This window comes from Elaeis guineensis, chromosome 1 (assembly GCF_000442705.2).
Source record: "Elaeis guineensis isolate ETL-2024a chromosome 1, EG11, whole genome shotgun sequence".
Lineage (NCBI taxonomy): Eukaryota > Viridiplantae > Streptophyta > Magnoliopsida > Arecales > Arecaceae > Elaeis > Elaeis guineensis.
Genome location: NC_025993.2, coordinates 115,949,492 through 115,964,810, shown reverse-complemented (window position 1 = coordinate 115,964,810; position 15,319 = coordinate 115,949,492). Strand labels below are relative to the sequence as shown.

At 35.2% G+C, this 15,319-nt stretch overlaps 1 protein-coding gene across 2 annotated transcripts; it reads right to left on the bottom strand.

Annotated features, from left to right (window-relative positions):
• Positions 1-175: 175 nt before the first annotated feature.
• Positions 176-3,884, bottom strand: LOC140859156 (actin-related protein 3-like). Of its 2 annotated transcripts, none has more exons than XM_073260731.1 (3): positions 3,459-3,884; positions 487-716; positions 176-399 (listed from the first exon to the last, which is right to left on the bottom strand). In XM_073260731.1, exons 1-3 carry the CDS (start codon positions 3,503-3,505, stop codon positions 350-352), a joined length of 327 nt encoding a protein of 108 aa, XP_073116832.1. In that variant the 5' UTR covers positions 3,506-3,884; the 3' UTR covers positions 176-349. The 2 variants fall into 2 exon arrangements, with proteins under 2 accessions (XP_073116832.1, XP_073116830.1); XM_073260729.1 differs by having other exon boundaries at positions 193-399; positions 482-716; positions 3,459-3,878.
• Between the last annotated feature and the right edge of the window lie 11,435 nt (positions 3,885-15,319).

The following is a 15,319-nucleotide window of genomic DNA, read 5'->3' as shown; positions in this document are numbered from 1 at the left end:
TTTCTCCAATATATATACATTATTACATATATATCCCACTAATTTGTTGAAATTAGAACTGGTGATAGAATTCTATTCAGATTTATGAGAGAAACCATCTTAGCTGCAAATATATGATAATATATGTTGCTAAATGAGGACTAAACAATTCTTGGTTGGCTGTTACAACCAACCTTGGAAGTAGTATATCCAGCAGCAAGGGCAAGGACAGGCTGGACTGCGATATACAGCCCAGGGACATTAAATGTCTCAAACATGATTTCCCCTGTGTATTCACGATTTTTCAGGAGCGGTGAGTGGGCTCTCAGTCAAGAGAAAATAATGATCTTCTGGATCACAACGCAAGTAATTAAAAATGCACTGTTGCCAAAATCTTTCCATGGTATCCCAGTTCTCTACCTGCACAATTGCACTGTTGCCTCAAACTTGTTCACAAGGACTGCATAAGTGGAAAATTAGGACAGTTTGATAGTATAGATACCTGACCATGATGTATAGGGTAGCTAAGATTGTATGTGCTGCTAGAGCGAGACCGTGATAAAGCCTCCTCTCCAATAAAAAAATCAAGATCAGCCATTACACCTGCACTGTGCTGTGCTAGCCAATTTCCCTTACTTGAACTCCTTGCTTGATTCAAAAAAGACTCATTGACTGCAACTACTGTAGGGATGATGAAGCATGGCTCAACATTGCCAGCAAATCCCATTTTGGTGTACCTAAATACAAGAAACATAAGAAATAGTCAAGATATACAGAAAGATTTATTGTTAAAACAGATAAGAATAAGACAAACAAATGAGCTGCTTATGAGTATGAAATGTCAGTGCAAGAAAGTGAATGAACTTATAAAAGAGATCCATAACTGTTATTCACTCAGAGTATCGAATCATGAAATAGATGAGTCTCCTTCCAAATCATTTATGCATTAGGGTGGTTAATAAAAAGGTTAGTGGGATTATCCCCACATATTGGTCACAAATCAATATTTTCTAGGCATGTCTTAGCCCTTTTGTTCATAATGTTTATTGGATTCAGAATTAGAAAGCAGTCATGGGACATACTTAAATGGCACATGTGTTTGGCATTTGGTACAGAAGATGAACACCCCTCATTGGAAAAATAGGGTTTTACAATGGAAGCAACACGACTTTCTACCATCACTATTCTTTTTTTATCTGAGCTGCAGTGACCTTAGAACCACTCAAACATGGTGAACAATTTTGTTGAATAATGAATTTCTTGCTCAACAGATACCTTTTAATTTAGAAGCACCAAGATAGATTACCCAGGAAACTCATGGCTTCTTTGTTTACAGCTGTACATGAAAATGTAGCAAATGAATGGAGCTAGCAAATGGGCCCATAGGGAGGGGGGGGGTTTCTCTTCATAAGAAATCCTTTCAGATGCCAAAACATACCTCATGCTTATTGTGGGGGAAAAAAGAGTAGGCCCTTGCAGAAGAATCATAGTAATATCAACCATTGACCATGTCTTCCCAAGGCTTAGGAGGCTATAAGCAAAGAACCACCATTGGACTTCAAAGTCTCCCTCAATTAAGAAGGTGATGGCCCTTTTTAATTCAATGCTCTTCCATGCCAAAATCTTAGCTGATACTGGATGCTCCAAATCCCTCAACTAGCTATTCACAAGTATTACTCACACAGACATCATAAATTCAGCCAAAGATGTTTTATTTGGATAATACCACATCCATCAAAAAAGATCTTGCATTTTCCATGATTCCTCCAAGTTTCCTGTTCAGAATTTTTAACAATGTTTGTCTGTTATCCTAGTCAAGTTTTTTTTTTTTTTTTAAAGGCACACCATACTCCAAGATAGGTGATGGAGAATGGCAAAATAATGAACACATAGCGGCAAGACACTACATAATTTTTTTTGGTTTTCTAAATCAATTATAGACAGGATTATTCAAAGTAAAAGGTTCTCTGCCAGATAGCAATCAAAATCAACTGATAACAGATTAAGACTACTTCGCACCCAAGAAATCAAATTTGACAGACCCATTAAACTGTTATCAGCAAATCACTAGTTATGCACTTTTATAGCACCAACTGGGATTCAGTCCAGGTGGGCTCCAATTTGTCCATCCATGACTAACAACTGTCTGGATTTTTCAATTAAGGCATGATTTGTGAGTGCAAGTCTGGGTTGAAATCAGGTCACAGGTTGGTTTGGTTCAGTTTCTGATGAATTAAATCAATCTGCTGCCCAAAGTTAAAACCTAGGAGGAATACAATAGATCAGACTCTGATAGTTAAAACAATAGTGAAAAATGAAGACAAAATTTAGTCAAAAAGGAACAAGATATGTTTCAAATACAAGTTTAGAGGGATACTTAAATATTTCAGAGACTGTTCAGAAGGTGATTGATTAGACAAATCACAGAAGTGGGAACAGGAACAATTATGTTCCTTTTTGGGTTTTACATGGAATTTAAGGCATTTTTCAATCATTCTACTCTTTGACAATCTGCTTCAGGACATCTCAAGTTTTTCTTTTCAGTTGCTCTCTCTATCCAAGAAAGTTGTTCTGGCAGTACTTGCCTTTGTGCATCTCCTAGGCAGATAGGACCTTTCCAATCCCTCAACCATTTTCAACATTCAATAGCATTACCAATAGAGCATGAAGTGGTACTGCCAATGTTCACTTGACTTTTAACAACTATTAGGGGACATCTAAGAACTACAAAACACTCTTTGAATCATCTTAAGCAAAATTCAGACATTCTATATGGGGCATATAACATATAGAGGATCACAAACCCAGCAAAAGCCTCAGCACATTTTAACACTGTATACTTCTTTACAAGGAAGCGTAGACTAACGAATTGCACCCATAACAAACAAGGCCAAGAAAGTAATTCTGCCAGAAGAGCAGTAGTTACATAAGTTCAATGTATCACACATGTTGCAAACTCTATAGAAAATGGTAATCCGTAAAATCTAACCTAAAAATCGCCTCCCTCTTGATAAAGATCCAATTTTCCCATATGAATACATTGCTCCACTTTCCCAAGTCAATGACTCCAATCTCAAAAACATAACTTAGTCTTCCTAGATCCATAACATTAGAGACTCGTCTCAAACCAGTCCAACCACACAAAGAACCGAACCAGAAACCTAATGCATGTCCTAGAAATATCAACAGCAAGAAGTTTAACTAGATCTGCCACGTTCCCAGCTCCCAATCCCACCAAATCAGCTCCTTAACTACTCTCAACTCCACCACCAAGCAATTCCTGAAATCCCCGACCATTTTGAGTCCAAACCGAAATCACACCAACACGAAGCTGATGTTCAAATTACCAAAACAAGAGCGAAAACTAATTTTTTACAAAAAAAAAAAAAAAAAAAAATCACGAAAGAAATGTGTCATTCGAAGTCATAAACTCCACATTATACGAACAAGAAGAGCTCTAGCTGTCAGAAAAACCTTACCCGGTTCCGTTGTCGATGACAACGGCAGGCCGAGAAGCAGCGTCCATTCGAGAGCGAGGAAACGGAGGATCTGCCGACGAGATCCGAGAGGTAGCGCCGCCTAGGGCATCCGCTCATGGTATTGGCCACGGGCGGCGGAGGGGTGGGGCGTCGGCGAGAGAGAAGAAGAAGACAGTAGAAGAGGCGTGGATCGCAAGCGACAGCGGCGGCTCAACGAAAGGAAGGGAGGGATTCCATCCGTGTCGTGGGGGTTTGGGATGGGAGGGGATCCCCACCGCGGCGTGAGGCCCCGCCGAGTTACCAAACGGCGATCCGGAACAGGGGCGCCACAGCGGGTATATCCCGATAAATAATTTGCTCTCGGAGCGGCAATACGCGCTCTCGGATCCGTTGGGCGGCGGCTCTGTCGTTTTCGGCTATCCGTATCGGTGCTCCAGATCGGACACCGGCTCGACACCTTGTCTTGATCTTGCCGCTTTGAAATGGACACGAGTGACACTGCTGGATCTACAAGACGCATTAGAGACGCCAGCCTGGGCTAAGAGAAGACAAGTTTGGAGGCCTGTTTAGATGTCGGTAAATTGTTCGCCGGTTATAGTGGGGTGCTCCCATACTTTGGTAAATATACCTCATTAAATGTCCATTCGGTATGCTCGGTATGGATAGCATCCAGGTTCTCATCAGATGTGGAATATATATCTTGGATAATTAATGAAGCTAAAATTATTCATATTTGGAGAAGTTTATTAATGAAACATTCAATTACATGCTCTCAGAATTACATGAATAGCAAGCACTTAATAATTAATTATATAATAATGATTGACTAAAATTGAAAAGATAGACTTTAAGTTGAATACAAATACTCAAATATGTTCTAACATACTATCGTTTTTCTTCATTCAATCCCATAAAGCTATGGAGCAAAGTTCTATATGCCAATGGTATGAATGCAAATAAGCTGAGTGGTGTCAAGTATAAAATTGCTCGGACTTGACTTGTTTCCAACTTGGAAATTGGCCAGGTTAAGCAATCTCAGTATACCTTTCGTTCCATTATAAATGTCTTGGAAGACTATCACCTGATGCGGCAGAAAAACTTCTTTGAAAATAGCTCATCCCACTCATCAATCTTTGTCTTTTATCAAGATTGACCCTAATCAGAGGAGGTTTTGTTCAACAAAACTTTGGATCTTCATTTCAAATTTGAGATTCTCAATTCTATGAAAAGAAAGTTCCTCAATTATTCTATAATTTCATTTGCCCTCACTCACTGCTATGAATATGATTCATCTGATTTGTTTGATAATGAGATAGATCCTTCCAAAGTGAAGTGAAATGAAAGAATCCTCAACTTAGATTAGAAGGGAATTCTCCAAACAATATGAGTATTGAGTGCTTTGAAGTCCCAAGTCCCGGAAAACAATTATCCTAGTTCATGCTTTAGAGCAACCAACAGAGAATCCTAACTCAAAGGTAAGGTGAGCAAAGAGTTGGGAGAGATAAAAACCCAAAAATGCTTAGGCTCAATTCATTTATGATCCAAACTTGAAAAAGAGTTTGATCTCGGCACATTTCTTAGTGGAGTCGTGCTCAAAACAAGCTCTTGATGAGCCACGGTCAAGCTACTCATGAGCAATTTGGTTGTGTGCACCCTAGTCAAGAGATTATAAATTGAATGGTACACTACTTATTCCTTCTTATAAAAAAATACATCAATGATTCCATCTTATAAATAAATACTTTAATTATTCCTGCTTATAAATAAAGTAATACAGAATGGGGCTTGTGAATGTCAACTGCATAGGGCGAATTCAAGTTCGTCACTAGATTTAGTACTTTTTTTTGAAACTTGCTTAGAGATGCCTTCCAACTATTAAGCTATTTCATAATCACGGGACCGCTAAGCTACTTCATAATCATGGGACCAATACTGAGCCGATGTCATCTTGATGAAGAAAATAATGTCATCCCCTCGTCTCATGCTTGGATTTGCCAAGTACTATTTTTTATTCTCCAGAAATTCTGATTATGAACTAAGTAAGATTTATTATTTTGCCAATGAAATCTTTTGGTGATTGCATTATAAAACATTAGGATGAGAGCCTGCATTCATCAGGATCCTTGTGGTCTATAGATTTAAGATAAGTGCTTCCTATTGCATGGCCTGTTAAAAAGTGCCAAAAATACCGATTAATTCTGCAGCAATTTCATGCAAAACAACAAAATTTCTGATCATAAGGGGCATGTTATGTAATGGCTAGTTTTCAAGGAACCTTTTCTTATTTTGATGTAACATGGAGGCATTACCACCCAATTTATTGTGAAAGAGTATTTCCAAAAGCAAAAGGAGCGGTTCAGAATGTACAAGGAGGAAAAGATGAGAGATTACAGGATTGTGAGGTTCTAAGGTAGATTCTATCTGTAGTTGCCACAATAACAGAAGGAAAACAGCAAAGAAGAGAACAGGAAACTGATTTCAAAGAACTTAACATAGTATTTTATGTTGTCTTGAGTTTATCATTGCATCCATGCATATGCCGAGCAATAATGATCAGGTCCACTGGCATTGACTCAACTAAGACTAGCCTTAACATGTTCATGGTGGTGGCCTCGAATTCACCATATATTACAGTGCACCTCGAGATGATCAACCAAGGTTACATTATACCATCCTCCTACTGATATTTGTTTTATTTTCTTTCTTAGGAAAGTAGGTATGCGATCAAATTTATTTTATCATCTCTTTCATCCTCTTTTCATACCAAATGTAGTAATCTCATATGAGATTTAGTTTTCCATACCAAATTACCTTCAACCAAATTAACCTCCAAAGTTGAATATAAATACTCAAATATGTTCTAATATATGATTGTTTTTCTTTATTCCATCCCATTAAGCTATGGGGCAAAATTCTATATGCAATGGTATGAATGCAAAGGAGCCCAAATATGCCAAATACAAGGCTACTCAGGTTCAACTCATTTCCAACTTGGCAATTTGTGAGGTTGAACAATCCTAGTATACCTTTGACTCCATAATAAATGTCTTTGAAGTCTATCACTCTATGCGATAGAAAAAATCCTTTGAAAACAGATCATCCCACTCATCAATCTTTGTCCTTTGCTAACATTGACCCTAATCAAAGGAGGTTTCGTTCAACAAAATCTGAATCAGAGTATGGATCTTTCATTTTAGTTGAGATTCTAAATCCTACGAAAAGAAAGTTCTTTAATTGTTCTTTAATTTCATTTGCCCCCACTCATTGCTATGGCTTCTTCCATTTTTCAGATAATAAGATAGATCTTTCCCAAGCAAAAGAAAGAATCCTCCTCTTACATTGGAAGGGAATCCCCCCAGCAATATGAGTATTTAGTGCTTTCAACTCCTAGAAAGCAATTATCCTAGTTCACGATTTACAGCAGATAAAAGAGAGTCTTGACTCAAAACATTAGGTGAATGGGCTTTCTAACCAATGAGCAGCGAGCAAAGAATCTAGGAAAATCAAAATCTCAAAATGCTTAAATTTAGCTCATTTATGATGCAAACTCAAAAAATGTATTTGATCTCAGCACATTTCTTAGCTAAGCTGCGGTCGAAGCTCTTAGTGAGCCAAGGTCAAGCTGCTTATGAGCAACTTAGTTTGTTTGCACCATAGTCAAGAGTTTATAAATTGAATGGTACAGTACATATCCCTTCTTATACATAAATACATTAATTATTCCTTCTGATAAATATAGTATATAAATAAAAGTAATACTACATGGGGCTTATGAATGTCAATCCTATGTAGGGCAAATTCGTCGCTAGGTTTAATACTTTCTTTTGAAACTTACTTGGAGATGCCTTCCAACTATTGAGGTAGTTCATGACCATAGGACCACAACTAAGCTACTTCAGAATCATGGGACCACTACTAAGCTAATGTTATCTTGACAAAGAAACTAATATCAATTGTCCTCTAGTCCCGTGTTTGGATTTATCAAATATTTTTTTTTGTTATCGAGAAATTCTGATTCCGAACTAAATGTTTTATTATCTTGCCAATGAAATCTTTAGGTGATTACATTATAAACTTTGGGATCAGAGCCTTCATTCATTAGGATCCTAATGGTCTACAAATTAAAGACTTCTACTTCCTGGCCTGTTAAAAAATACCAAAAATACTGATTAATTCTGCGACAGTTACATGCAAAACAACAAAATTTCTGATCATAAGGGGCATGTTGTGTAAGTAGTTGTGCAATGGCTAGACTTCGTAGAACTTCTCTTTTCTTTTCTGATGCAAAAGGGAGGCACTACCACTCAATTTGTTGAGAAAGAATACTTACAGAAGCAAAGGGAGAGGTTCAGAATATACAAGGAGGAAAAGATACGAGATCACAAGGATTGTGAGGTTCTAAGGTGGCGGATTCTGTCTAGCTGCCAACAACAGCAAAAGAAAAGCAGCAAGAAGAGAACAGGAAACTGATTTCAAAGAACATAATATAGTATTTTATGTTGTCTTGAGCTTATCTTTACATCCATACATACGCCGACCAATAATGAGGTCTACTAGCCTTGACTCCACTAAGACTAGGCTTAACATCTTCATGGTGGTGGTACCCTCGAGATGATCAACCAAGGTTAAAAATATAAACACCTCATTGATGATGTCTCTTCTCTGCTCAAAGGCCCTTTAACTTTTAACTGTCATGTGCTTACCTCCTAGTAGTGGAGCTCACATGAGACAAAATATTCTGAAAGATAACAGCCCCACAGAGAGAGAGAGAGGCCCCTTGCTTATTGTAGACCCACCAAAAGGCCTTTGAAACAATAGAATCTTCTTCCCTTTAGAATATGAGTCTAGTTCACCTATGCACATAGAGTGACAGAATGCAACTATATAAGATTCCCTCATGCTTGAGCAAATCTCATGTCTTTGACTCAAGGAAGGCCGTAGAGGTCTGATGTGGCATGCTCTTAGTTCAAATCCAAATAAAGAGAGAGAGAGAGGGGGGGAGAGAGGAGTATGGGGTCTGCTAGAATGGAGGCTTGGGCAGTTATTCTGATGCTTGTAGGACTCTCCTTGCTCCATCATCAAACAAGAGTAGGTAAAACATCTTCTCTTCCATTGCTCTCTCTCTCTCTCTCTATGTATGCATATGTATATATGTATATCAAGACAACAACAACTTCTCTTCTACATATTATTATGCATGTGATTTTGATCATATATAAACTTCTCACTGATACACTTCTAATATGGTTCTTTAATTTTCTTTGCAAATCTATTGAATGTGGAAGGCGCCACCAGGTTACAGGGTCAGCGGCTGGCAACGAGGGGAAGATTCGTGGCAAACAAAGGGATGATGCCATGGTGGTGGAATGCAGATTATGCTCCAGTTAGGCGGCGAACACCAATACACAATAGTTTTGACCCATGATTTAACCGTGCCCTGCCTCATGAAACCAAAGTAAGATATATTTTTCTCAAAACCTACGAGAACATGCAAGAGAGAGGACGGCTACTGTTTTGCGTTTCTAGTAGTTTTGGGATCTACATATAGGTCGAACTCTTTGCTATATATGGGCGTGCAACACCAAAAAAAAAAAAAAAAAAATCCTCTTTGCTATGGGTGTGTTGTAATTAGTGGCGTAATATAATGATCATGTTTTGTCAGGTAAGGTCATCAAGAGTAATATAATCTATTAAGTTTGTTAAGAGTATTTATCTTTTATTGATCCTGGACTTTTCTTTGAGCATACAACATTTATCCTCATGAATCCTTATTAGCATTAATCATTGTATTCATCAACTTCTTTTTCTTTAATTTTTCTCTCAAAGGAAAGATTGTATTTAACCCAGTACTGTATGTTCTCCATTACTTGGCCAATGTCAAGTTGTGTTCTTTAAGAAGCATGCAGCAAATGTAATTAACTTGAGTTCAATTCTTTGATTCTATATGCACATATTGGTTAACAAAATTTCCAAGCATATTACAAGATGAGAAGGCATTGCTTGTATTACATACCATAGGCTAGTTTAGACTACACAGAAGAATTTAGCCTATCTCTTGGCCAGAAGTAAACTGTGCATTGCTTGTATTTCATCTATGCATTATTAATGCATGTATCTTCAATGGTTTGAAGCCCTGATTGTTCATAGAATGCCATCGAAATTAACCTTGGACCAACAAGATTTCCATGGTGATTATGATAATCTTTGAATCTTTTACTAATCTCATTCTTCCCCAAACAAAGCAATAGAATGGATATAGCAGTATTTTTTTTAATTCATTAGCTGAGGTTTTCTTGAAAACATTATTCATTAATGTCGATTGGGTTCTAACTATAGGTCCAACTGAGCCAAATTGAACCAAATATTAATTAAGGTGCCCACTCTCGGCTCATTTGTTAATTAAATAATGAAGGAGCTTGTTATGGAATTGAGCCTAATCTTCTATTTATTTTCACAAAGTCCACCAAAAATTTGTTACTTTCAAAGAGAGTAAGAACAAGGAAAAAGGATAGAAGTAGTTTTGTATAAATATTATCTTCACTATTGATTTTTTTTAATTATATTTTACTATCTTATAGAGAAATAAAAATAACAAAAAACAATGATACCAAATAAGTTGTAAATTTATGTGCCTATCATTCATCAAAACTTAAGCTAGTTATAAACAACTTGATTATAGATATATTTATATCTTATCCAATTACAGGAGTCTTGGTTTGAAGGCTTTCATTGAAGGTGGCAAAATATAGTCCGGCCCATCAATTTGATCTATATTCAACTGCCATAAGTAGATTTAGATTGGAGCTAAATGGATTTGGTTTATAAATATATCAATCTATTTAACTTGTTAAACATTCTGGTTGGATTTAGATTTTCGACATCTAACTTGTTTAACCTATTTAATCTATTTAATATTCAAATCAAATTAGATCAGATAATTAATCGTTTAATCTATTTAACTCATTCAATATTTGTTTAACTTATTTAAAATATACTTAACATGTTTCTATCCTATTTAATTTAGTCCACTTAATTTGTTCAACTCATTTAAATTTATTTAACTTATATTAAAAAGCTACTTAATATGTCTAATTCGATCTGATTTAACTTGTTTAATAAACAGATTTTATGAATTTAATTGGTTCAAACAGGTTAAATTCAAATTTAAATTTTTAATTTTTTTTTAATATATCTAAGCCGGATCTTCAACGGTGTATGCGCGGGACCGTAGGATACAGTGCAGTGCATACGTGGTGTTCAACATAGGATATACAGTTGTGCATTGATATAAATCATCTGTATTATTTGACAGCTGTCTATTGTATGATGAATGTCTCCATACAAGAATAGTATTATCTCTTGCCAAAAAAAATACAGTATTTTCGTATGTATGTATGTATGTACGGCACCGTTTATGAATTTTTAACTGGTTCGCATCCAATCCGGCCCGAACTTCGCGTATCAAGGCAGGTCAATGTTCCGTACGGCACGCGGTCACGAGACCAACAACGCGGCGGAGGAAAGAGAGACGAAGATCGCCGAAAACCAAGCCAAAGCACCGATATCAAGGCATGTGCCGACCACCTCCTCAACACGCACAAACTAACAAAGCAAAAAAAAAAAAAATCCGTTGGTAATGGAGCCTTCCAAGTTTGAAACGCTATGAAGCAGCACCCGTGTCGGGACATGTGTCAAGCCAGTACCAACCTCGTTGACTCAATCTTGTTTTCAAGTGTGGAAGAGGGTTTTGGACTTGGTGATTCGATCATCTTGGGCGGGTTGAGATTTGAGAAGCCATTTATCGCAATCAAAAGAATAGAAATGTAATTAGAAAAAAAAAAAAAAACAAATATTACCATACTAGATAATATATTATAAAAAAATTATGTATCAAAAATAAAAAATTATTTATTAACAAGGAAGATATTAAAATATTATAGGCTTATCTAAGAACTAAAATTTCTCATCAAGAGTGGAAAAATAAATTATCCAAAATCAAAAAAAATTATATTCAATAAGAGTTCTTATTATTCTAAACAAAAAGATGAGAGTGGTATGGATATTATCATTTGGATCTATTTTCGTATCGAAATCAATCCGGATATGCATAGAAATTTGAAGATCTGACTAATATCTGCATCTATATCCATATCCATCAAAGAAAAATGAATATAAATATGGATAGACAACTATCCAATCCATATCCAAATAATCTAATCTATATTTAATCCAATATAATTTTATATAATACTTATTAATTTTTAAAAAAATATATAATGATATAAATATTTTATTAGATTGACTTATCATTTATTTAGTAATATTTCTGATTCTGTAATCACAAAATTTAATTATCTAAGTTATATCTATAATTATATCCATATTTTTAGTATCTAAATTTTATCTATATCTGTTTAAAACAAATATAGATATGAATATTTATATCAATATGATATCCGTATCCATATTTACATTCGTCTGACAAAATAAATATGGATATTAATATATTGATATCCGTATCTAATCCAATTTCAGTCCTAATAAAGAATTATATTAATGATAATATTAATATGATTTAGCATAAAAAACTATATTCAATAAGTATCTTATTTAATATTCAAAATAAAGAATTCTATTAATAAAATTATTAATACATGTGCCAATATGATAAATGGAGTGTTCGGTATAAAATGAGTCTATATTTTAGTTAAATACTAACATATAACCCATGCGATACATGAGGTGCAGTTTTTTCTTCATATTTATTCTATTTCATTAAACCTATAAAATATGTATTTAAAAAGTGGTTAGAAAAAAAAAAAAAATTGCACGCCGCATGTGGCACGAGGTATAATTAAGCTAGTATTAAAGTGGTATGTGCCATTCAATAACGGCACAGTGCAAATAATAACTTATGATTGGTGGTGGAACTCAGCTGCGAGGTGGGCTACCATTATTTTGGTTGGTGGTGCTGTGTTAGTCATATTTATCGCGTGACGTTAGCTACCTCTATCAATTAATTAATAGTTAATACTATGGAAGGTATAGCTTTTGTCGCACTTACTTGGCCTGTTCTTTTGCGACCGTTAGATGGGTAAAAGGTGGCACCATCCGGCGGTGGTGGGAGACTAAAAGCGACATTGGTACGAATAGCTACTTTTGGGAAGACACTTTATGGTGGCCTACAGCAGATGGAGGGGTGGATTATGGTATGAACGTATGTGCGGTGACTCGGTTAGGTGGCGAAGATGGTGGAGGAGAGAGAAGTGAGATGACCGATATGGCTCAAATCCATTTTAAAATGATATGTGTTCTCTTACATGCAATGCAGGTGGAAGAAAAATTCTCCGTGCACTGCATAATAATATAAAAAATCTGATACGGAGCATATTATTTATTTTATTAATTTATATAATTATTATTTTTTAATATTTATTTAATATTTATAATTTTATTTTTTATTTAAAATTTTTTAAATAAAAATATTTTTATTTTTTTAAAAAAATTGGAACATCATTTGTCAATCATGACATGCTACGTGTAGAAAGTCATAATTGATGTTATAATATATCACAGGATGTCATAATTATTTTTAAAAAATAAAAATATTTTTATCATTCAAAATTTTCAAACAAAAAAAAAAATTATAGGTATTAAATATACATTGAAAAATGATTGGAAAAAAATACGCTTCCTATATTATGATATCTTGGGCCATATTATGACATCCTATGTGTAATAAGTCATAATTTGACATAGAATGTCATAATATGCTAGAATATCATAATTTTCTAAATCATATTATGATATCCTATGTACAAGAAGTTATAATTTGATGTAAAATATCATAATATGTCACAAAATATTATAATTTTTTTTAAAAATGATGGGCATTTTCATCATTCAAAATTTCAAACAAAAAAATGGAACTATAGAAAACATTAAATGCGTGTTGGAAAGTGATAGCTATGTGAACCAATCAGGCAAGACGGTATACTTCACATCGAATTTTTTACACCACGGATGATGCGTAAAGAATTTTTCATAGTGAAATTCCTTTCTATCCAAATCCTTCCACCCCATTTAATACTAGTAAAGTTTCTAGCCAATCTACTACATACTTAGTTTCACAAAGAATATGAATGCATGAGAATTCAGACATGGCAAAATGAAGAAGCCTGATATTCATCGGTGCAGGATGTTGCGAAGACTCCTTGGCATTAATCAATGTGATCGCCGCCTTTGAATCTCTCTTTAAAATGATTTTATCGTTCTGAAGCATAGATACAGTTGTTTTAAATCCATACCATGTAGCCATCACTTCAGCCTTTGAGACAAATTTCATGTTAATTGGAATAGATGCACCATATAATACTCATCATATATGACTTTGAGTAACAAATCCGACATCAGCAGAATTGGGTCAAATTGAACCATAAAATTCGCTTTGATGTAATCTTGTTGTGGGGACTTATCGGAGATGGTTGTTTGAGAAGAAGAATCCACGAACTCTCCCATCATATGGCAACGTCAGGATGTACTGGAACAACATGAGCAAATGGATCAGTCGCACGAGTGCATGCGGGGTCCTTAAAAGTATGTGGAAATGACCTCTATAACCTCCTAAACTACAAGAATGTCCTCCGTCTAAGAATCATTTCCACATCAAAGTAAACATCGTTGGAAATATGGCTCATGAATGCAATTTTCCCTATGAAATTCCCTCTGTTTTTCTCCGAATACAAAAATGCATTCCATCCAAGAAGTATATCCTCATGAACATAAATATTATTTAGACACGTGGTGAATAGAGAGTTCTGATGTCTATATATATATATATATAGAATATGAACAAAGAGCTGTACTAAAGCAGAGCCCCATTTTAGGATGTATGTATATGTTTTTATATATATATATATATATATATATATAATCGGATAAGATAGAATAATATGAGTATTATTGATACATATAAATCGATCTCACCGTTAAGTCATATGGCAGCATCAGAGTTATTTGAAGTATAAGTATATTTTCAAATCAAGTCGGCTGTATATCGATCTGTATTAATCTTCAGCTCGTCGTTTTATCGATCTCATCTGACTTAAGTTAATTCTTGATGAAACACGATGCTTAACTCCACCAGTTATCGATCTATAGTAAATCACATCAATTCAAGATTGATGTGACCCTAAAAGCACTGATGGTTATCTTACAGCTGGCATCCAATTCAGCAGTAGCTATCTCTCAGCCATTTTACAACTAATCTCCACGTCGACAAACAACCCACGATCTTCATACAGCTAGTCATTATATTGTAACAAACTAATAGCTTAACAAACTCTCCTAACGGCCTATGGAAGCTCCTTCTATATAAAGATAGATAGGATATCCTCCACAAGGTAAGTCAAAATTCACAGTGCTTAGATCCCCACTAAAGAAAATAAGAGTTCTCTCTCTATTCTCTTAGAATCTTCTCTCTTGCCTTCCAGTCTTTTCATTTCTACTGCTGATTCTCAAAGCTCCAGTTAATTTTATTATTGGAGGGTCCTAATCCGGAGAGTATCACATCGGATCTAGAACTTCTTTTATAGGATTTCTTGTGGATTGCACCAAACCGCATTAAAAAATACTCTATTTTTGTTTAGAACCAACCTTACCATCTATCCTCCAAAGCCTTGTGACATCAGATTGACACTAAAGGAAGAGCTTGTGTCTCCAGAAATTTTGATAGAAATGATAAACAAGAAGGCACAAAATCATCTTTTACCTACGCCATCTTCTTCATGAGATGCTCAGGAGAATACTCAACCTCTGATTATGGTTGATCCACAACAATTAAATCTCCTAATTCAACAGGT

What these genes read in the sequence shown, in the direction of transcription:
- LOC140859156 (XM_073260729.1), bottom strand. Translation starts at nt 3,505, where the DNA reads ATGGACGCTGCTTCTCGGCCTGCCGTTGTCATCGACAACGGAACCGG. An exon ending in GTCATCGACAACGGAACCGG is followed by an intron (nt 717 to 3,458) that starts GTAAGGTTTTTC and finishes TCTTGTATTTAG; the next exon opens with GTACACCAAAATGGGATTTG. An exon ending in ACCCTATACATCATGGTCAG is followed by an intron (nt 400 to 481) that starts GTATCTATACTA and finishes GCAATTGTGCAG; the next exon opens with GTAGAGAACTGGGATACCAT.